Source organism: Anthonomus grandis, chromosome 12 (genome assembly GCF_022605725.1).
Source record: "Anthonomus grandis grandis chromosome 12, icAntGran1.3, whole genome shotgun sequence".
Classification (NCBI taxonomy): domain Eukaryota; kingdom Metazoa; phylum Arthropoda; class Insecta; order Coleoptera; family Curculionidae; genus Anthonomus; species Anthonomus grandis.
The window spans coordinates 10,567,425-10,592,890 of NC_065557.1; the positions used below are offsets into that span (position 1 = coordinate 10,567,425).

The window sequence follows — 25,466 nt, forward strand, 5'->3', positions numbered from 1 at the left end:
TAAATAAATGCGACAGTTGTATACTTTCATTAAGAGCTAAGATAACATTAAGCAGATAAATGCTGCAATGGGAGATAACATAAATCCAAAAACGCACAAAATTATACATATATAAAATTAAATTATTATACAATGCGTCACGATTTGAATTTAATATTAGTTATTTAATATTGTTATAATTTTGGTTTAGGTGATTTCTTTGTGTCTGTTCAGTTTGGGTTAAAAATAAATGGGTTATTGATTATTATCATTTTTATTTGGTTGTTCTTTCGGTGTTTATATCAACCATCCTCAGGACTGATCAGGTGATCTACAATTATTATTAAAAACCCATACATTTCTGAATAAATATATATACTCTAATAAAAAGATATTACCTTTTAATTCCATATCAACATCTACGGGTAACCAAAATGTGGTGATAAATGCAAATAATCTCAAATTCATTGACCTGTTTGCTTAAAGTATTATAACCCCCTTGCTAACTCCATTAACGCTGATAATTCCTTGAAGTTGATTTTACTAGGAAAATTTACTATAAACCCTGATTTGATTTATAATGGTGCTAATCCCTAATAAGTCATAAAAACTATGTACCTTAAGAAAATTTTTATGACCTTATGGCTATAGTGAACAGCATCTTATTTTCATATATATAAAATAAATCGAAGGTACTAATCTTTCAGTAAGTCCCCTAAATTAAGGGCTATAAATATTTAAAATTTTATCTAATAAAAGGATTTATTAAATGGCGAAAAGTTGCTGCTATAATACCTACCTAGAGAGATCACCCAAGTCAAACTAGGGATATGTCTTTTTTTTTGTATTTAAAGGTATGGTGAACTAAGAACTTTCTAAATTTAGGAGCCCTGTGACTAATTTAAAAATACATTATACAAATGAAAATTCTATCATTTTAAGAAGTCATTATAAAAGAACAATTTGTTAACACAAAGTATATTTTTTATAGGTACACCCTATACATTATAAGTTTTTTTTTAAATATGCTTTATTAACTTTTGATGGTAAAGCCAGGCACAAATAAAAGAAAAAAAAAGTGACAAATAAATATTATAATAATATCAAATTATCCTAAGCTAACTGACACTAATTTGACAGTTTGACATTTAGGTTTGGCCAATCAGAAACCATTCTCACCAAGAGGGGCGTAGCCAAATTTCGGCAGTAAAATAAAGTTTAATTTAATATACATATGTATGTATATGTAAAATAATGCTGGATATTTTTCTCTGATTCTGATAGCAAAACCTACTTAAAAAACCGATAATTGTATTATTTAATAAATTTTACCAGAAATCTTCATGGGTTTCTACAAATATTGCGATTAAATAATACAATGATGGTATTTCTACATAAGGCTTAAGCATTAAGATAAATTAAAAACTTACAGACTCTTAGACATTTACTATGGAGGATGGTTTATAGAAAAAAAAACGGAATATTAATATGCTAATGCTTCAAGTATGTACTACATTTCTAAAGTTTATACTACACTAATGAAGCATTTATTACTCTCTGTAGCATATACTACTATGTACGCGATACATAGAAGAGGTGCTATAGGTGCTAGAGGTGCGAAAAATGGAGGTTTTTTTGAGAAGTTTAGGTGTTTCTAGTAAATTAACTTTGTAATTTGAAAAACGTAAATAACTTTTCTTACAGGGGATCCTGGATTTCAGCAAGGAGTTGGTGTTGATCTAGACGTCAATCAAAGCACTGTTTCCAGAACCTTAGCCACGGTATCTAAAGCAATTTATTCAAAAAGAAACAATTGGATAAAGTTCTCCAGCACTAACGAATTGCTTAGAGTTGCTATTAATGAGGGAGCACGTGGTGAGCGAATTCCCCAGGGTTATAGGTGTTATTGACTGTACCCATGTAAAAATAACAAAATCATCTATTCACGGAGATGAATAAGTGAACAGAAAAGGGGTATGCTCAATAAATGTCCAAGCTACTTGTAATGCCCGAGAAATGTTTACAAGTGTGGATGCATCTTGGCCAGGTTCACGATAGTCGAATTTGGCGAAACTCCATAGTGCATGGAATTATGTATAATAATGTGCACGAAGCAGCTTTATTAGGTGATGAAGGATATGGTGTTGCCCCGTGATTATTGACACCATATAAAAATCCAACTACACCAATGTAAGAAAATTATAATTTAATCCATGCAAAGGAACGATGTGTCATAGAGCGCTGCTTTGGTCAGTTAAAACGGCGTTTTCCAATGCTCCACTATACTTTTCGCCTAAAAGCTGAAAACATTCCGGAACATATTGTGAGTGCATTTGTACTTCACAATATAGCTAAATGTCTACAAGATCCATACCATGATTTTGATCGAATTGAGATCGAAGTTCAGCATCCCAATGAGCTAATGCCAGAGGGTAATCAAGCACAAATTCGAAATCAAGGTACACAGCGCAGAAATGAAGTTGCTGAGTTTTTATTTCGTAATGATAACTAGCATACCTAATAATTTAAGTTATTATTATTATTATTATGATAATTATATACTAAATAGGTAACTTATGAAATGTTCAATAATAAACTAAGTATAAAAAAGTAACAACTAAATAAACTAATTATTTCAATTTTAAGTTCGTGACAAAATATCAAACTATAAAAGAAATAAATGGATACTACACCTCATATTATATTTAAGTTATGGGTTCATATGTAGATTTTATATTCCTGTTGTCCAAATAATCCAACATGTCCCGCATAATTAAATGGTCAACTAACTGCCCACCAGCTTTGTCAAAATTTACCAATGCAATCGCGGCCCGTTCCTGAGCTTCGGCTGAAGACTGTAGAGCTCGAGAAGCAGAAATTTGGGCTTTGGATGCTTCAATTTGTTTTCGTAGACAGGTCTTTTGTAGTTGAATAAGTGTCTCCTCCTTATTAGCTGCTTTAGAATCTTTGGTGTCATGACTTTAACTTGTTTGGAGCCAGATTTAGAACTGAGGAAGTCATCTTCACTGTTTTGGAAGAAAACATCAATCTCATTGCTTACACCGGCCTGACATGCACCTGGTCCTCTGTGTAGAACTGGGTTTTCTCCTACATTCCATAAGTCGTAGAATTTTTTTTTGCCATTCCGGCAGTACAATTCTTTTATTTCCAGTTTTTTTCAAGTCAACTATTTTCTTAACTTTTGTTTTCATGTTATTAAACTTTTTCAAAAATTTTTTTTGTGTAGGTACTTCTGTTGGGCCATACAGTGTAGTATTTACTTCATAGGTGAAGTAGATACTTTTATGTAAAAGCAAATGCTACAAAGTAAATACTTTTTAGCGAAGCATTAGCATCTACTACTTTTTATGCATTCCACCTATTTTCTTACCGCGAGCTAGATTACCGGAAAGTCAATCAATAAATATATTACCTATGATATTCGATCAACGTTAACAATGTCACATATGTCAGCTCCCTGTCAATTTTGCAAAGCAAGATGGTTGACATATGATACCAATTTCCGCCATTCAAGCTTTATCATACTGCCAAAGAGTGTCTCTGGGTAATTCCTAGGGTATGGAAAAGACATTTACAAGCCTAATCTATAGTCCCAAGAATCTAGTAAATGAGATATTTAAGATTCTTTATTCTCTTACCCAAAGCATAGTCTTACAAATATTCAGAGACATGTGATTTGAGTCAAACCACAACTGGATCTCATAAAACTCCTGCTATACTAGCAATATTCAGATTGTTTGAGACTTTGTTTGGCCCTCTTTAGATTTTAGAATCTAGGTGTTTTTAAGGAAATGGACGACTTTTTTTAATATTCAGCCAATAAGTGTGTTATCAGCAAAAGTTCTCCCTGAATATTTAAGCAGCAAGATCATTGATGTAAGTTAAAAACAGCGTTAAAAAGAGTTCTAAGACTTATTCCTCAGATACGACCATTATAGACCAACATATTTCAATAAATGAAGAACGATCCACCGAAAATCTAATATTTCGACTAACAAAGTCGAAAGTCTTCGATAAGTTACAGAACACCGCTATTACAGTTTGACCAGTATTTAATTGTTCAATAACTCGCTCCAAGGATACAAACATTACGAGTAATGAATGCAGTAATTCATATTGATGGTGACTTAATTAGGAAATTTTGAAGTAACTAGGAAATATTAAGAATTGAAGTAGACATGAAAATATTGACTAAAGGATTGGAACTCAAAGGCAGTTAAAATTAAAAAACAATTCTTTGGCTAAAAAATTGCTTAAGATGGTAGAAATAGCATTTCACAGACAAATTAACGAAATTTTTAGAAAAATATTAAAACAGAACTGTAAATCTGAATAAGTTAAGGTAGAGAAGGTTATTATAACTCATATATACACCTGCTGTTGTTTTCTTTGCCAAGTAGGTTCAGATTCTGACTGTGTTGAGAAAACTACTAAGGAAATCTATTGCAGAGTGAGATAATTTTTAAGAAATCAATTTCATAGTCATATAGTAGGGCTAGAAGAATACTACGATGTGTATACCTCACCTCTACTAAACCAGAAAGCCTCTACTGTCATCGATGCTTTAGTAAAAAAATGGATCTGTCGGTTTGAAGTTAAGCCTTCTTAGGCACGACATTTTCACTATCCTAACATCTATTTTCTCAGTGATTTATAGAAGAAAACTACCTTTAAAAGCAAAAATTATAAAAAAACTAGATTTTTCATCTTTTTTCAAACTCTTATCTCCATTTTATAACATATAGCTAACATACTATGATGTTATATTTTACTTATCTATATTTGACATACTTTGCATTAAAGCTGCTAGTGTTCCCTGCTCCTTATCTACCCTAAAGGCATATAGTGTACCCGTTATATAAACTATTATTTAGATAAAATGCTAAATATATGCACGACATTTAACAATATTAACTAAGGTTGTATCAATAAGTTCTTTTCAACTTTTTTTTCTCAATGTGCCTATCGAAGTTTTCTGATTATTTTACCTTGAGTAGCTCCCTGATCTGCATCATCTTTAGAAGAAGATATAAATTTGATTTTGGGAAATTTAAGGTTCTTCTGCATCTTTTTTAATGAAGAAAATTAAATTTTTTGCAAGACATTTTAATTGTAATAAATTATTTGATTTTAATCGGTATTCCATGTTTATCTTACTAAGTCTGCAGCAACTGTATTGGCCTTGCAGCTTCTTTCTGGTGTAACCAAGATACAAAACATGAAAGAACTTTTCTTACAAGAACTGCTCAATTCTGTTTAAAAGTTCTGCGATTTTTATATCTTTAGACTCTACTTTTTTTAGAGACTTGTAAACCTGACTAGAATTAACTCAACACCGGCTTTATCCACATCTACCGTTTACAATTCCTATCAATTTCGAAGTAAGTTTTATATACATTCGTTCTGCCTAAATATATGCCAATAATTTTCTACAAATCCAAGTATATAAACCGGAATCGGCCAAAACAAATTTTCGAATGCCGCAAACTGTTTATTGCATTTTCAAACAAATTCGGTTTGCTGGCGCGCGCGTTCTAAACGCGTTGTGTATGTATATATTTGAATTTGTTATCTAGGCATATACATGGGAGGCCAACATGGCGTCTTGTTTAGTTTAACTCTCAGGAATTCTGACAGTGTATTTGTAATATGTATGTGCATCTGGTTCGTTCTGTTTTTCGTTGCCATACCTGAGCAAACAGTGGAACTGTGCAGTGGTGGAACAACCGTCGGTTACAGTAGAAGAGTAAAAGGAAAATAAATCGATTATTTGCAATTAGTAATTATTTTTCTTAAAAAAATTGATATATTACCGAGAATCTTCATCAAGAATATCCATACTTTCTATACAGGGTGAAGCATCAAAAACGAAACAAAGGCAATTATGAACAGTCAATTAGCTTTTTTAAAAAATGCTCGGACTCGTCAAATTTATTTACGAGGATAACAGTTAAAAACTCTAAGAGGGGGTTGCAGCAGCTCTAAAATCTTCAATGCTTACGTGTCACCTTAATAAATGCTGGAAATAGCCACCTTCATTCTCCACCAAATACATGCAATATTTCAGGGGCGGTTTGAATGCACCCATTTAAATATCTGTTCTGTACATCTGCTAATAAAGTGTATTCAAATTCATAGATTTCGCTTTTTAAGTGGATGCAAAGAAAAAAAATCAAGGGGTGATAAATCTGGCAATTGTGGAGGCCTTTTAATAGTCAAAGTTAAAATTATTTCTTTACAGCACATAAAATGTTTTTAATAAAGCAACGAGAAATAAAGTACTACACAGAAAACAATAATATATCCGAAAGCATTTAGAAGTGGCAAAATAAGTAATTAAATTCTTAACTGCTAATAATAAAGGTAGGTAAATATACATTGTCAAAAATAAATTAGATTTAATAAAATAACAGACAGATAAAACCATTCAATAAAACAATAATAAAAATGGAACTCCAATACGTGTGTCCTGTGTACAGGGTCTTTCCCCAATTATTGAGCCTCCCTATACAGGGGTTAGGTGAAAACAAAATTACAAAATTTTTCGGATTTTACTTGAAATTTTTGAATACGATATCAATTTTTTTTTCTTTTAGAAATGTCAAATTTTGACAGATTTTCCAACATATCATTAACTGCATAACATCTAGATGAGAGCTTCCCTGCGAGCTCCGTAATATCAGTATCAAACTTTAGGTTGCTGTCAATGATGATCCCAACAAACCTTCCTGTAGTGTGATGTGATTGTGAACCCATAAGAGTGACATCCTCCAGTATTCCCCGAAAGTACAAGACTTTTTTTTTAGTCTTTTGCGCATTGAGAGAAACAAGGTTTGAGTCGAACAAAGATTGATTCTTTTAATCACTGATTTAATCTGCAAAAGGTCTGTATTGACAGTAGTAAGAATTGAGTCAGTATCAAGACGATGCCAGAGAATCGTTGTGTCATGGCCAAACATGGTAAATTTTCCCCGGATGTCCAAATTTGACAGGTCATTGATATAAAGGCGAAATACTGTAGGCCCAAGGGTTGCATAAGAAAACAAAATTAAAGGAAAAGTTTTATTGAATTTACTTAAAGAAAGCAAAACTTAATTAACGGACATCATTTTAAAAAAGAGAGATCAAAAACTACTGCACTAACTGCTAATATGGCATTGAAAAGACAAAGACACATGACAAAGGAACTTAACTTAAAGGTAGTACAAATTACCGGAGTTAAATATATAAACGCAGCTTTGCCAAATCTATTTCTTTATATTAACACCAAGAACGGACACATGATGGACCCCTCTCCCCAAGTTAGAGCCTATAAACATCTGCTGTCAACAATTTAAAATAAGGGCAGAATCATGAAAACACCACTCTTCTTATGCCATAATTCCGTAGCAAGATCTTATGGCTAACTTAGTCAAAAGCTTTTGAGATATCAGACAAAAGGGTTGCGGAATCCTCATTACTATTTATCTGAAAATAACTAAGTACATTGTAAATAGCCTCACACTTACTATCAGAAACTGCACCACACTTAGGATGCTTTTTGAAGTTAGAATAGCACCTCTTTTTCGAATCCATCATCTTGGAAACGTCTGATCTAAATATCAACGAACGAATAATGCATAATGTGGTGAGGTACCCATCCTGCTGAAACCTCAACCTACAGATTTTCAATTATAGCTGTAAATGTCGGATAAATGATCTCTTGACGTAGCTCTTAAGTACATTTCACCTGTCAGATTTCCAGGTAGGAAAATGAACCAATTAAATTATCGCGAAAGATAACATTTAATTTTTTTGGGTAATTAATATCCTCACTATATACTCTGGTATTAATATCGAAATAAAATTGGCAGTTATGATGATTAATCATTTAAATAAGAATTAAGATTTAAGAAAAAAGAGCAAACACACACAAAGAAACACGTATTAAACAAAAAGTTAAGATAAGTCCCCTCTCCAGTATCAATTTAAGACTATATGAAAACTAGACTGCGATTTTTTACGTTTGCACTATTTTGTGATTTTGTACGACTTTGCTCTATTATTTTCAAAATTTGCACCAGTATAGGTAAAAAGTTATGACGAATTTTCATGGCGGGGGAGGGTTACTTTATGATAGCTTCCCCCGCCACAAAAAAATCAGTCTTTTGTTAAGTCACTTTTTTTATCAATTTTGCACAATTTTGAAGCACTATTTGCGACTTTTACACCGTTATTAGTTATATATAGCTTCAGTCTTTCTCAAACCCTCGAACCGAATTTTTCGAATTTTTATCATTTTCGTTTATTTTGATAGTATTTTTTATAGAAACAATAAAACTACTTACACTTTTAAACAGACTTTAAAATGAAAATTTTATTTTTCAAATTCGACTTTTTGGTTTTCCAGGGTCATCAACTTAATGTTAATTAGGTTTTTTTTAAATTACTTTTCAATGATTTGTCACACTTGCATATCAGACATATATGTCATTTTGTCCTGATAAATTTCTTTACCTTCTCTCTCCCTCTTTTGGAGTTCGGGAATATTTAATACCCAAACGGTTCATTCAATATGCAAGTGTTATAATTGAAACACATAAAGTGCAGTAGTATTACAATTAAAATATGTAAAAATTCAATAGGGTGGCTATAAGAAACAATTAAGTTGATGTAGAACCAAAACGTCAAATTTAAGAAAAGAAATTATTTTTAAAATCTGTTTAAAAATGGCCTGAGAAAGTATTTTTATAACGTGTCTTTCCAAATTCCAAAATTACAGAGATGAACTAATAGAAACCTTTTGACGACGATTAACCAAGTAGAATTTAAACTTTTTTTTCTTAAACGCATGATCAAATAATGTGGGAAAAGCAAATGTAGGTTTCTATTGATAAAAATAATAATTTCTACCATCAAGCAATTAACTCCAAGACTCTAAAACTAAAGGTTATTGATCAGATAAACTTTCTAATAACAATTTCTTGAATTACCTTTTTTTATGGCAATATTATCAAGTTTGAACAGATGATGAATATAGATTAGGGTTTCTTAAAAAACCTACCTATACCTGCTCGAGCAACGGCTACTGCATTGACGAGCCCTTCAATGACATAGGTCCAGTTCAATAAATTACACAGTTGTGATTTACGATTACATAAGGGTTTATTGTACCTTTTGGTTAGTAATAATTTACAGGTATAGACTAATGAACGATTTACAATGTTGAAGTTAGTTATTTAACAGGGTTTACAATATTAGTTGACGTTACCAGCCTTCCAGAATCACAAGACCAATAGCAGGAACTTAGCAGGAACCAGGAACGGCATTAGCACTAACGTCACCTTGGTTTGTGCAGCTATTGACAACCACTGTTGCACTCACAACGTTGCACTCACTTTCAGTTCAATTTTCCACCTTTACGCACACTTATTCACTATAGACCTTTTTACATAACTTAAACTACTTTATCGTAACAATTAGGTATACATATATGAACTTTAGACAAATACTTAAACGGAAGAGAGTGAGAGAGAGAGGAATTGCTTGCGCCAACTTGCTCTTGACTAACTTATTTTCTCGGTACTTTAAGCTTTGTGAATTACTTCACTGGTGAAAGAAACCTTGTGTTTCGGGGGCGCGAGAGTAGGTACTTCTTTTTGCGGCGACGGAGTGAATACTGATTTTTTCTCGTGGGACTCGGGGTGAAATGTTGGGTAAAAATGTGGGATGCACGTGTGTCATGGGGCCAACACTTAAGTGAACTTGAGGAGAAAAATGGATTTTTAAGTGCACTTAAGCTAAACTGGTAACAAAGGCATTTCTTAAAAAGTAGGTAAAAACACATGTTGGGATTTGGGAGAAAGTTCAGGCAAAAATTATTTACTTGAGAAAAAAGGTATTATTCGTTTGACAACCATAAACTTCGATTCCATAAAATCATAAAATAAAATAAATTGTTAAAATTAACTTTTAACATACTCCCCCCTTTTGAAGGCTTTGCCTTCAACAAACATTATACATTATAACTTATAGACAAAACTTATCAAGAAATACTATGGTTAAACTAAGTTACTATCAGATTTGGGCAACGGGCATAATTTGGTTATATTTCTAGTAAATATTCCATTTTTAGTCCTAATTTTTACCAAGCGTATTTTACCATCTTTATTAGGTAAAGTGTCTACTACTCTGGCCAACGGCCAATCAAGAGGTTTGGTGTTCTCATCTTTAAGAAGAACAAGGTCATTTGTTTCAATATTGGGGACTGGGGACATCCATTTAGGCCTATTCTGAAGATTGTTGAGATACTCTTTGGTCCATCTAGTCCAAAAGAATTGTTGAATCTGACTTAACCTTTGCCAACGATCTAAGCGGTTTTCAGGAATTGACGAGACATTGGGCTCAGGGTACGAAACGAGAGGACTTCCAACTAAAAAATGTCCAGGGGTAAGACAAGTTAAGTCCAGTGGATCAGCTGATAGGGGAAGAAGTGGCCTGGAGTTTAAAATAGCCTCAATTTGTGCTAAAATAGTGGAAAAATCTTCAAAGGTTAAATTCTGGTTTCCAATTAATCTTCGTAAGTGATGTTTAGTACTTTTTATAGCTGCCTCCCAAAGACCACCCCAGTGAGGAGAGAAAGGAGGTATAAATTGCCACTGTATTTCATGGCATGAGAAAAATGCAGTCAATTGCTCTTGTGTCTGTTGTGACTTAAGCGTGTCATAAACTTCTTTAATTTGATTGCTGGCACCAGAGAAATTTGTACCATTGTCACTAAAAATTGTTGCCGGGCATCCACGTCTTGAAATAAAACGTTTAAAGCATGCTAAAAATGCTTGTGAAGAGAGACTTGATACTAGCTCCAAATGAACAGCTTTAGTGACCATGCATACAAATAAAGCGATATACGCCTTTTCAATTTTGGCGCGTCGAAGAGATGACGATTTAATAATAAATGGTCCTCCAAAATCGACACCTGTTGTTAAAAACGGTCTAGAAGGGACAACTCTGGATTTAGGGAGATCTGCCATAATTTGTTCTCCTGTTTTAAGCTTAAATTTATAGCATTGTAAACAGTTTATAGAGATCTTTTTTATTTCTCTTAATCCATTTAGCGGCCAGTATTTAAGACGAATATTTGACAATATCGTTTGAGGACCAGCATGTCCTAACCTAATGTGTTCTTTTTTCAGCAAGAGTCCAACAACATGGTTTTTTGAGGGCAATAAAATTGGAAATTTTTGATCAAATGATATGGGTGCTTGGGATAATCTGCCTCCAACCCTTATGAGATTGGAGGTATCGATAAAGGGGTTTAACCTAAGGACTTGCTTGTTTGAAATTTTTCTTTCTTCTGACTTTAGTTCACTGATTTCCTTTGAAAACGTTTGGTGTTGAACTTGCTTTACTATAAAAATTTCTGCAGCCTTTAATTCAGTTACAGCTAAAGCACCATAAAATTTTTTACCATTACCTTTACAATTATTTACAAATCTATGTATAAATGCAATAGTTCGTTGCAATCGCGAGAAGTTAGAAAACCGATTAAAAAGTGTTATCCAGAAATCTTCGGAGTTAACAAGCAAGACCGTTTTTGCTTTTCTTGCTTCTTCTTCAGTGGAGCAAGGTCCCTTTTCATACATTTTTAAATTTAAATTCGGGTCCAGTAAGAACTTTGGGCCGTTCCACCAAAGCGTAGAGGTGAGAATCTGGTCTGCGGTAAATCCGCGAGAAAGATGATCAGCTGGATTATCCGCAGTTGGAATATGACGCCATTTGCAGTCTTGAGATAAAACCTGAATTTGAGAAATGCGGTTTGCTACAAACACATTGAAACGAGAAGGGTGGGCATTTAACCAAGCAAGTACAATCTCAGAGTCAGTCCAAAGATTAATGTTGTCAACTGAAAATCTTTCTTTTAATATGGAACACACACGAGTGACTAAATTGGAAAGTAAAAGTGCTCCACAGAGTTCCATGCGGGGAATTGTAATTTCTCTTATCGGGGCTACTCTACTTTTGGCAGTAATAAGTTGACAAGAGACATTTTTGTTAGGATAAAGGGCTCTTATATACACACACGCACCATATGCCTTCCTGCTGGCATCTGAAAATCCATGGATTTGAAGTGAACTGGGATTATTATTAGCTAGGAAAAAACGTGGAATTTTTAAACACATTAGTTGGGGAAGCTCTTTAATAAAGGTGGTCCATTGGGTTAAAATGGGTTCTTTCAGGGGTTCATCCCAATTAATTTTTTCTTTCCAAATGTTTTGCATAATTAATTTAGCATTTACAACAATGGGAGCTATGAATCCTAAGGGGTCGTACATTTGCGCAATTTTAGATAAAACTATACGTTTAGTAATTATGCTTTCGGACCTAGTATCAGGTAAAGAGATAAAAAACTCATCTGAGTCGGGATTCCAGCCTACACCAAGGACTTTATTTGAAATTCCCTCGGTTTCTATGGTGAAACTTTCTTGGGACCCATTATCACAAGTTTTGGACAAAAATAAATTGCTATTTGAACACCATTTATGTAAGTGAAAATTTCCAATCTTGCAAAGTTCCAACAGCTGCCTATGTAATTCTACCAAATTTTCATATGTATCTTGCCCACAGAGAACATCGTCCACGTAACATTGAGATAAAATAGCTTGAGACGCAAGAGGATAATCGTCTTTATGAATAATGGCAAGTTCATTCAGGGTGCGTGTAGCCAAATAGGGGGCACAGTTCGTGCCATAAGTGACGGTGAGTAATTCAATGCATTGCATTGGCTGAGAGGGATGGTCGCGCCATAAAATATTTTGCAGGTAAGTTTGATTTGGGTTAACGCGCACCTGTCTATACATTTTTTCGATATCAGAAGTGAGAGCGAATTTAAAACTTCGAAACCTAAGTAAAATATCAAACAGTTCAGGTTGAACTGTATATCCTTTATGCATTACGTCATTGAGTGATAGCCCAGAAGACGTTTTCATAGATCCGTCAAACACTACACGAAGTTTAGTGCTTGTACTGTCCTCACGAATTACACAGTGGTGAGGCAGAAAGTATCGATTGTTGTGATTTTCAGTTTTAAGGGAAAGGGGAATAATTCGTGCATGATTGAGTGAGATATATTCACCGATAAATTTTTTGTATTCAAGAAAAAGGTCAGGAGATTTTTGAAAACGCTTTTCTAAGTGGTGAAACCTTTTCTTGGCTAATGAATATGACTCTCCTAGCGGATGTGACTCTTGGGGCCTTTTAAGGGGTAAGTCGACTTGAAAATGACCATCTTTAAATACCGTGGTATTTTGAAAATTCTGTTCAACCATAGAATCTTCAGGGGATAGGGGTTTTTCGTGAGTGGGCGAGACATCTTCTAGTAACCAAAATTTCTCAATTAATGAGTCCAGTGAGCAATCTGAATTTAATGATTGCACTAAAAAGCAATTCTTAGAATTTGCCAAAGGGGTTTTGTGAACGAGAGCTTGGGAGGGGATTAATCCTGAAAGAATGTGGCCAAAGTAGGTACCTACCAACGTTAAAGAGTCGTTGTTAACCTTGGTGTATTCGCCTGAAAGAATGTGGTAGTATACATCTGCTCCCAACAATAAATCTATTGTAGAAGGCGTATCAAAGTAGGGGTCTGCAAGCGGTGTATTATTGGGAAGGTTCAACATAAATTTGTTGACTTTAAAGTGAGGGGATTTTTCTGTGATTTTGTCTAATACACAGCAGTTAACATTCAGGAAGTAATCGTGATTGTGACAGGAATGAATTCTCAGGGAAATTGCGTGATTAGAGTGCTTAATTTTGCCGCCAATACCAGAGATTTGTATTGGCTGCGTCTTAGGAGAGAGATCAAGTCTTTGAACCAGCGATTGGGTTACTATTGATATAGTACTCCCGGGATCTAATATTGCCTTTGCAATAATAAAATGACCATTCTTGTCGGGTATTTGAATCAATGAAGTACCTAATAAAATTTCATTATCTTCAGTGGCGAAAACTGACAAAGTCACAGGTTTATTAGCGTGAGGGCGATTCGAGTTAATTTCATTGCTTGTGCTTGGGATTTGTGGTTCTTGAGTCTGAGAGGAGCTTTGGCTTGAACCTTGATTCCGAGAATGGGAGCTATTTATGAGAAGCGAATTTCTGTTAAAATTTTGAGATCGTTCATTTTGGGTTTGAGGATTTGGCCTCCAATGTGAATTTCTGCTTTGCAAGGGCTGTGCTGCATCATCCATTGGATGCAAAAGAGAATGGTGTTTCATATGACAAATCTGGCACCTCTGAGATGTACAGTTTTTTACTTGATGCCTTGAACCGAGACAATTAAAACATAGATTATTATGAATAACAAAATCCTGTTTCTGTTTTAAACTAAGATCTTTAAATTTAAAACAAGTATAAATTTTGTGATCAGGGTGCTCACAAAAGGGACACCTTTGTCCTGCAACAAAATGTGAGCAAGAGTTTTGAGGAGAGTTTTGAGGTATGACTTGGTTGCCTTGGCGTTGCCCACCATGAGCATAGTGTGAAATTTTTTTAACAAAGGGAGTGTTGTGTTGAGAAGAACGTCCATGGGAATAATTTTTAGTTGAAGGGCTTTCAGAGAGATCTTCTAACACCGAACAACGCTTTTCTAAAAAGCTTAGAAATTCTTCAAGCTTAGGGACCACATGTGAGGAAGAGCGCATTTGAGAACCTCTCTCGGATATATATGCCTTTCTTGTGCCAAAGTCTAATTTTTGAGAAAAAATATAAATTAAAATTAAATCCCAGTGGTCTACTGGAATGTTTTGATTTTTCAGTGAATCAAAGTTCTGTTTTATGCAAACTATAAATTCCCTAAGTGTGTGAGGATACCTTATTTAGGATAGGAATGTCAACTAAATTTTTAATATGGGCAAAAATAATTGATAATTGATTATCATATCTTTGTCTAAGGGTATTTAGGGCAATTTGGAGGTTGTCAGTGGTCAATTGTAAATTATCGACCAAATTTAGGGGTTCATCTCTTAAATAAGATTTTAAATAAATTAATCTTTGAATATCAGAGAGAGATTGATTATCTAGAATAAGGGTAGAGAAAAGTTGAAAAAAGGCATTCCATTTAGTGATGTCTCCGTTAAATGGAGGTATGCTAATTTGGGGCAAACTAACATTTGGGGAATGAGAGTGTTGGGGAACTATATGTCTTACTTGAGTTGGCGCTTGCGGGGAAAGTTCTAAAATTTTACGTTGCATTTTAGCAACACACGTTAAGTATTTGTCTTCTACATCATCCTTGTCTACTTTACTTATATCTAAAACTACAATTTGTTTTTCTACCTCTTCAAAATCTTTAAAAGCGTGGGTTAACATACTTTCACGTACCTGAATTTCTAAAAAGTCATGTATACTATCATTATTTTCTAAAAACCAATTAACAATTCGTGTTACTTTAGCCTTTAAATATCCGCGATTTTTAACCAACGCTTCTACTGATATTTCTATTTCTTCAGCCATTTTATTTTTTAGTTTTAGGCTTACAGAATAAACACAAAAAATTACGAGACAACCAGATGCTTATTTTTTGGGAATAGATTTTCTTTAAATTTAAACAATAATTGTTAAGAGAAAATAAACTAATTACCAATAAACAATTTAAAAGAAAAAGTAAAAAGTGAGTTGCTACTTATTTCCAAATAACAATTATAACAAGTAACAAGTGAAAATAACAAAATAACAAGGGACAAATAACTAAAAGGTTTGTTAGTAAGTAATTAACTAAAATACTGTTTACTCGAAGGACCACCGACACATATGTCGGAACCAATTATATACTTTTTACACAAGAAGTATGTTTTGTTTTTGCTTAGATGAATCGTAAAATCACAACTTGGGAAGATCCGGCTCGAAGGACCATGAATATAGATTAGGGTTTCTTAAAAAACCTACCTATACCTGCTCGAGCAACGGCTACTGCATTGACGAGCCCTTCAATGACATAGGTCCAGTTCAATAAATTACACAGTTGTGATTTACGATTACATAAGGGTTTATTGTACCTTTTGGTTAGTAATAATTTACAGGTATAGACTAATGAACGATTTACAATGTTGAAGTTAGTTATTTAACAGGGTTTACAATATTAGTTGACGTTACCAGCCTTCCAGAATCACAAGACCAATAGCAGGAACTTAGCAGGAACCAGGAACGGCATTAGCACTAACGTCACCTTGGTTTGTGCAGCTATTGACAACCACTGTTGCACTCACAACGTTGCACTCACTTTCAGTTCAATTTTCCACCTTTACGCACACTTATTCACTATAGACCTTTTTACATAACTTAAACTACTTTATCGTAACAATTAGGTATACATATATGAACTTTAGACAAATACTTAAACGGAAGAGAGTGAGAGAGAGAGGAATTGCTTGCGCCAACTTGCTCTTGACTAACTTATTTTCTCGGTACTTTAAGCTTTGTGAATTACTTCACTGGTGAAAGAAACCTTGTGTTTCGGGGGCGCGAGAGTAGGTACTTCTTTTTGCGGCGACGGAGTGAATACTGATTTTTTCTCGTGGGACTCGGGGTGAAATGTTGGGTAAAAATGTGGGATGCACGTGTGTCATGGGGCCAACACTTAAGTGAACTTGAGGAGAAAAATGGATTTTTAAGTGCACTTAAGCTAAACTGGTAACAAAGGCATTTCTTAAAAAGTAGGTAAAAACACATGTTGGGATTTGGGAGAAAGTTCAGGCAAAAATTATTTACTTGAGAAAAAAGGTATTATTCGTTTGACAACCATAAACTTCGATTCCATAAAATCATAAAATAAAATAAATTGTTAAAATTAACTTTTAACAGATGAATTTCATTACTCCTTAATCAAACTAAGGTTTTTCAAAGCTATAAAGTCACTTGGATTAAAATTTTTAAAGCCTAATACAAAATTATAAATATATAAAAAGACTACTAGAACCTATACAAAGTAAAGATATTATTAGTAGTGATAAAAGTGGCGATAAAATTTAAATAATTTGGAACCTATGGTTATTAGCAAATTTTCGACACCAGGTACTAGAAAATATTGATTCTTTGAATATTGATGATGGAGCTGGAAAACCAGTAATAATACTAAATAAAATTTGAAATTTAAATATTATTTATAAATACACTAATTGATAAGGTTGGTTAATTTAGTTCTAAGCAGGTTGATGGCAGGTGGCTTCTCTGAGGAGTATAAATAAAAGGCTTAGTAAGAGTGAGAAGAGCTCTTTTAGAAAGGTTTGTTCCCACTTCTGAAGTTTGTCTTCTGGACCTCTGAACACTATAACTTGATCCTCGCTTTTTTTTTATTAACTAGCATGTTATATGCAGATGATTTTACGTATTAATCATATTGGATCATGTTGGATTATATCATGGTTGGTGGTTTCCTTTTTTCGTTATGTATTATGTAATACCATTACACATAATCATCGTTGCTGTTTAAGACTTTTGTAATGATAACCCGTATTCTAGAATTTAGTAGCTTGAAAATATTGCACATTAATGCTTATGGTGCTTATGTTCACAATAACTGATACCGACTAATATTGACCACATTAATGTGAATAAAAAAAAAGTTTATTTTTTTTCAGGTTTGACTCATTTTATGCTTTACTTAAGTTTGAAGTCACCTTTTGATTATGTTGAAAAGCACCTTATACAGGGTGGTCCAGTTTTAACCTCATTAATTTTAGTAAGTAATAGAGAATTTAAAAAGAAATAGACTTTCATCATAAAATTGTTCTCAGAAATGTTTAATAACAAAGATACAGGGTGTTAAAGTTAAGAATAATTATTTGCTTATTTATCACAACTTTTAACCTAACAGCTCAATTTTAATAAAATTTCGTATGCAGGTTATTGTAGTAAATTGTCAAATAGTGATGTAGCCAATTTTTAAAAAAAATTGCCAGTGGCGTAACATACGGAGGGACTTGGTCCTTTTTTTTCAAATCTGCGAGGTGATAAAATATTTTTTTATAAGAAGTCAACTGTTAGATTCTCCATTTAATTTGGAAAAAAAAGTTACTCCTGCAAAATTTTGATTTGAGGTACTATTTTTAAAATATCTTTATTTGAGTGTGGAGAAATACCTGCTTAAATGTTGCTAAAATGATGCAAAAATTTATAAAAGAAAGGAAATCGGGCTTGGATTTGTAAAAAGTTGAATATAAAAGATAATCAAAAATTATCTTAAGTCATTATTTTATTTGACAGGTTTAATTTAAAATTCAAGCCTAATTTTCTTTTTTTTTTAAGTTTTTGCGGCATTTTTACTGGCGTTTCTGTACAATTAAACTAAGATATTTTAAAAACAGTACCTCAAATCATAATTTTGCAACACGCAGATTTGAATCAAAAAAGAACCAAGTCGCTCCGTATGTTATGCCATTGGCAATCTTTTTAAAAATTGGCTTTATTAGTAATTGCCAATTCACTATAATAACCTGCATGCGAAACTTAGTTAAAATTGAGCTGGCAGTTTAAAAGTTATGATAAATAAACAAATAATTATTCTTAGCTTTAACACCCTGTATCTTTGTTATTAGAAATTTCTGGGAAAAATTTTATAATGATGAAGTCTATTTATTTTTAAATTCTCTATCACATATTAAAATTTATGACGTTTAAACTGGACCACCCTGTATATCTTCTTTTATATTGTATATAACCTTAACTACTCGTGAGAAAAAGTAACTTTGACGCCCAGTTACTACTTCTAATGGCTAGTAAGATGATGTGTATATGTTTTATACTTACCATTAAAAAAAAACGAAATTGCTAACATGATATTTTTAATTTGGGCAAATGTTTCTTTAATATATAAGAAAGAGCATCAGCGCATATCTTAAAAATAATTATAAGTTACAATTTTAACTTCTTACAATCATAGAATACTAAAATCCAAAACGAATCTTATTTAACAACCTTCCTACTTTAAATGTACGAACAGTCCCGTCTTTTTTATGCATTCAAGCCTTTCCCGCTTAGCTTTGTGCTTTCAAAATGTAAATTCTTCAGGAACTTAACTTGAATATTAAATTACCAGACCCAAAACAATTGGATATTTTAATCGCGGCCATATAAAGTAAGACCAACTTCTTATTTTAAATTGGGTTTAAAAATTTTTTCTTATAATAAACAAGAGTTGCTGTTCAATTGTACGCCCTGTATATTTAAAGATCGTCGCAGTATACCATATAAAATTTTCATCTTATGTATCTTTTAACCCAACTCGAGTACTACTCATATAATACAGATTTTATCAATAAACCCACACAGGATGTTATATTGCGGTTATCATGGCGACCATGTAATTTCCTGTGACTCACCTCGCATAGAAAACACATTCTAAAGTTAGAAATAAAATTGCATACATTATTATTTAATGTTATTGCAAGGTCAAGTTTGCTATCTAACACATGGTTCATCCAGTTTTACAACAAATAAAGTTTTTGTATCAGTTTTTGAAGTATTAATTCAAGATTTTTTTCAAGTTAAAGTATTTCAGAACCATTTAGGGAATGATGTGTATCAACTACTTGAATATTCATATTTGTCCTTCGCAGTTCAAAATAGAAAGCAAGAATATCACAATTTAAAGCTAAAACATCATAAATATATTCCCATTATTTCATGAAATGTCTATGTAATTTATGTCCGAGCATAAAATTCTTACCTTAAGCCAAAACACGTTTCTATTCCCACATCTATCCTCAGGAAAAACTCCTAAAAATCTTGCTGTTGGACTGGAAATGAGCTCCTATGAAATTATTAAATAAGAAACGGTTTTCAAAACGTTGATGGCAAAAACAATTTAAGAACATTCTAATGAGTTATTAGAAAAAATTAAAACAGAAATTCCCAATGGCTGCGCTTAATTCCATAAGGTCCATGCTTGCCTGACTCCGTTAGGTCTTGTGAATATGCATAAAATATAAACTCGAAAATTTTAAATATTCCCGAATAGTACTGAATAAATATTCTAAGACCATTACTTTAAAATTCAGAATATTTAAATATTGATTGAGCTTGGAGGTTAGTGATGGATCCCTAACGAGTTCTGCCATTTTATCAATGTCAGTTATTGCCAGCAAAAGCGTTAATTCTCGAATCTATGGTGCAATATTTTGGAACTGCTTAATTGTAGATTTAAGAACTTAGGGCTTTAAGACATTTGAAATAATGGACAAAAAATAAATTTTAAAAATGTAAAGAAAAATTATAATAAAAGAAAATTCCAAGAAAGATTATATTAATTTTCTAGAAGAATTTGAATAAAATAATGCGTTATTTCAAAATACCCTATAGAAGTCGTAAAAAAGAAGCCAAATTTCTAGAATAATGGAATAACTAAAAATTCCATTCCAATATCTGGAGGACTAAAAAAAATATTCAATTAGACTATAAAACCCTAAAACGTTATTTGAAACATTATTATTAGGAAACATAAAAAATTACGTTAAAAAAAGCATCTGCAAAAAAAATACAACTTGTTGACTTAATGACTTTAGACTTTAAATAGCTGGATGTCATGGAAAATGATTTTAAATTCCTAAAAGAACTTGAAAAAATCAAACGTTATTTGAAATCCGAGGAAGTCTTAAAAATTATGTTAAATATGTGGAATAATGGAATAACGAACATACTGTAAAGCACGGACACCTTATTGTAAATGCTGGAAAAGTAAAAATATTACTCTAAAAGACTGCAATAAATTAAAACATTAATTTAGATGCCTGAAAAACATAAAGAATAACGTAAAATATCTGAAATATATAAAAAAATTTAAATGCCTAGAAGTACTAAAAAATTATTTTCATAAAATGATATAAAATTGATTTGAGTTGCTGCAATAAAATTAAAAATTATTTGACAAGCCTGGGAGTCAAGTATATGGGCTAAAATTGAAAATTACTTCTGAACAACTAAAAAAAAATTATATTAAGAAGCGGAATAAATTAAAACGTTATTTTAGATATTCTGGAAAGGTAAAAAAGTCTTCGTAAGTGATATTACATTTCTGGAAGAAATGAATAAAATAAAGCGTTGTTTCAAATGCGTGGAAATCGTACAAAGTGACCTTAAATATCCAGAGTAATAAAAAAAGTAAAAAATTACGTCAACTATTTAAATAATGGAATAATGAACAGACTGTAAAACATTGAAACATTATTGTAAAGCCTCGTGAAAGTCATAAAAAGACGTAAAATATTTAGAATAATGGAATAACCGAAAATTCTATTCCAATATTTGTACAATTTAAAAAAATATTCTATTAGACTAAAGCATTAAAACTTTCATTAAAATATTATTTTAAATGCCTGGAAGATATAAATAATTACGTTACCAATTATGTTAAGAAAAGAATCTGGAATAAATTTAAAAATCACTTGAAAAAATTAAACGTTATTTGAAATTCGAGAAAGTTGTAAAAAATTAAGTTAAATGTATGGAATAATGAAAATTAGATTTATGGAATAACTCGTTATTAGCGTAATTTTTAATTAAAGTAAATAAGCGTAATTTTAAATACCCTAACATCGCAAAATGATGTAGAAGTTATAGAAATATATATTTAATTTCTAGAAGAATTTAAATAAAATTATGCATTAATTCAAAAGCGTGGAAATAATAAAAATTACGTTAAATATTTAATAATAAAGATTGAAATAATTCATAAAATTCTATTCCAACATCAGGACAACTTGAAAAATTATTCCATTAGACTATAAAACATTTAAACCTTAATCATAATGTTATTTCAAATACCTGGAAGACGTAAGAAAAGGATCTGGAATAAAATTAAAAATTAGTTTAAATACCTGGAAATCATACCGATTTTCAATTCCTGGAAGAACTTGAAAAAACTAAACAATATTTGTAATTCATAGAAGTGGTTAAAAATTCAGTCAGATGTGTGGAATAATGGAATAGTGAACAAACTATAAAACATTGAAAGGTTATTGTAAATGCCTGGACGTCAAATATTTACAAAAATTATAAATGACATTGAGTGCTATACAACTTTATTCCAGTGCCTGGAAAACTGAAAACATTTCATCTTGATAAACACGCAAAAAAGACCTAGAAATTATTAGAAACTATATTAAATTTTTGGAAAAGCTTAAACAAAATAAAGCTTTATTTCAAATATATGCAAATCGTCAAAGTAAAAAGTTATCTTAAATTATGTGGAATAATAAAGAACAGACTGTTAAACATTAAAATGTTATTGCAAATGCCTGGACTGGAATGCTATAAAAAATATATTCGAATACCTTTAAGTGACAAATTAGACTCTAAAGAACTATGATAAATTGAGAGGTGATTTTAAATACCTGGAAGTCATAAAAATGGTATAAAATCTTTAGAATTAAATAGAAAATGACTTCCTTCTATGAAATGGCATGGAAATCATTTCCAATGCCTGGAAAACTGAAAAAATGTCATAAAAAGAACCAGAATAAATTAAAACGTAATTTTAAATACACTGAAAAGGTAAAGCAGGCTACAAATCATGGAAAAGTGTACTTAATTTCTAGAAGAATTAAAATAATTGACAATTCCTAAAGCGTGAGAGTTGTAAAAAATTACCGCAAATATTTGAAATAAGTGAAGGTTCGATTCCAATATCTAGAGGACTAAAAAAATATTCTATTAGACTATCAAACATTGAAACATTAATTATGACGTTATTTGAAATGCCCGAGAGACGTAAAAAAAGGATCTGGAATAAAATTAAAAATTATTTTAAATACCTGGAGGTCTTAATAATTTTCGTCGTAAATAATTACGTTAAATGTGTAAAAAAATGGGATTATAAATAGACAGTAAAATATTAAAATATTATCGTAAATGCCTAAATGACAAATATGTTTAAAAAAATAAATAAAAATTATATTAAATAAAATTTAATATATATAAATGCTATAAAAAACTATTTGTAATGCCTGAGAAAGTGAAAAAATGTACTTCAAAGGACAAGAATAAATTAAATCTGATCATGGAATAAAACGAAAAATTCAAGTGCTTATTTTCAGTACCTGAAAATCCATAAAAGTGGGTCAGTAAGGCTGGAATAAATTTAAAAATTATTCGAAAAATCGTAAATATTGATGTCAAGTATCTGGACTAAACAGAAAAGGTACTTCAATTGCCCTAAAAAAATTATTTCCAATACCTGTTAAACTGAAAAAATTTCAGCTAATGAAGCGGAATAAATTAAAACGTTATTTTACGTATCTTAGAAATATTTTTAAAAATCATGAAAAATAATATTACATTTCTGGAAAAACTTAAATAAAATAAAGGGTTATTTCAAAGGCAACAATTATAAATTAGGAATAATGGAATAGGTTAAAAGAGACAACTTAAAACTATAAAATTATTTCTTTAGACTGTAAAATATTGAAACGTTAATTGAGACCTTATTTCATATGCATGGAAGACGTAAAAAATTACACTAATCACGTCTTCAATTATGTTACAAAAAAAGATGTGGAATGAAATTTAGAATTATTTTAAATGCCTGGAAAATGATTTTTAATTCCTGTAAGAACTTGAAAAAAATCAAACGTTATTTGAAATCCGAGGGAGTCATACCAAATTACGTTAAAGATGTGGACTATTGGGACTTGAATAAATTGAAACGTGATTGCTTTTTGAATAAATTAAATGCATGGATAATTACGTTAAGAATCGGGAATAAAATAAAAAATGTAAATGCTTGCAAATCATGAAAAATTATTTTCAATACACGAGGAACTAAGAAAATGGCTCTAAAAGACTGGAATAAATTGAAATGCGTGGAATAGGTGAAAAATAGTTTTAAATATATGGAATAAAATGAAAAATTGTTAAAAAATTACACTAGACTATAACAAACTTTTCAATACATGGAATGCACATAAATATTGACTAAGATATTGCAATTATTTACAATGCCTAGAAAAAAACTCGATAAAAATAAAAATAAAGTAAAAGAACTGAAGGAAGAAGCATAAAAAATTATTGACTACAGAGGCCCGCAAGATAATCCTTGTTCCAAAAAACTAAAAGTTCTGGAACAAAATTCTTTCATTCTTAATAAATCGCTAAATACATTATGACATAAAGTGGTTACTTGTGTTAAAAGTATTCTGATTTTGAGGATGGTATATGGAGATGCAGATGGAGATGGGGCTGTAGGGCATAGATGTGGATATTATGGAAAAAGTGTCTAGTAATTTGAAATCAATCGAATGTTTTAAACTTTTAATTGCTTAACATTAGTCCATTACTTTAAGATCGTCATGATATCAAATGGCGTCCCCGTAGTTATCATTTTGACTTCCGATTCATGGTATAAATCACCGGTTTATAATTTTAATAATCACTGTTAAATAGAAAATTACATTTAGGTAGGAGTAAAAGGCACCGCCTTAACAAGACAGAAATATGAAATTCTTCGTTCCCAGTAACAGCTGCCAACAATCACGACGTTCTCTCTCATGGAGTCTCATCAGATCCACGCATAAACTGCCACATTTGACAGATTTCAGTAAAACGATAAAAGAAAAAAAAACGAAACATTTTCGTTGCCAAACCCACAATAACACGCCTCGCACTGGCCTGTTTAATTATTCACTTTTTAACCGGCCTGACTCACTTAAAAACAATACACCGTGTGTGATGCATATATACAACAATATTTTTTCCGCCGCGAGGAATTAACCCATGAAATTTTCATGAGCCGGTGCGTTGCGTGCCATGGACGAAGAAGAATAATGGAGAGAACGGTTTGCACGCTCTCCGGTCGCAACAGAATACATACGTATGGAGTAAACTGCAGGGGATTTCTCCACGTTTTGTAATTTATGCGCGTGAATTATCTATCAGGAAACCGAATTAAAAAGATTTTTTATGCAATAAATGATGCCGAACCACTGATAGTATCGCAGATTAGAACTAAGGCTAGTACATGGACGGACTAAATCTCTTAAATTATTTAGTTATCACCGGACTTAACCCTATATTACAAAAAAAATGATAAAAATAATATAAGATGTAGTCCCACGCAGCGCATAAATTCTACTACGAAACAAAATTATTTTATACAGTGCCTCCGTGGAGTAGAGGATAAATTCAATAAATATGAAATGACCCGATTCTGAAAAAAAATGCACGAACCCGTCGATTTTAATATTGGGTTTAGGGTTTTGCCACGTGAATATTAAATATACAGGGCGGCTCACAAAAAGATATGACAGAATCAGAAAGAATGAACAAATGAATAGTGGTTACATAAGCAATTTTGAACGAAAAATGATGATAAAATGTAAAATTAAAGAAATACCTATCTAAATTAAATATTGGTATTTTGGTTTTTTAGTTATTGTTGTCGTTGCTGTTGTCAGTGTCAAAAAATGAATGTATTTTGGTGCAACTATTTGAAGGATTTTTACATT

At 31.9% G+C, this 25,466-nt stretch overlaps 1 protein-coding gene across 1 annotated transcript in view; it reads right to left on the minus strand.

The window, feature by feature from the left end:
- Nucleotides 1–2,330: 2,330 nt before the first annotated feature.
- The window catches only part of LOC126743312 (uncharacterized), a 31,304-nt gene continuing 8,168 nt past the window's right edge, over nt 2,331–25,466 (minus strand). Inside the window, exons 2-5 of the mRNA XM_050450342.1 lie at nt 11,141–14,295; nt 10,142–11,023; nt 2,796–3,087; nt 2,331–2,496 (exon numbers count right to left, since the gene is read on the minus strand). Coding sequence (XP_050306299.1) covers nt 2,331–2,496; nt 2,796–3,087; nt 10,142–11,023; nt 11,141–14,295 — 4,495 coding nt within the window. The remainder of the gene's footprint in view (nt 2,497–2,795; nt 3,088–10,141; nt 11,024–11,140; nt 14,296–25,466) is intronic.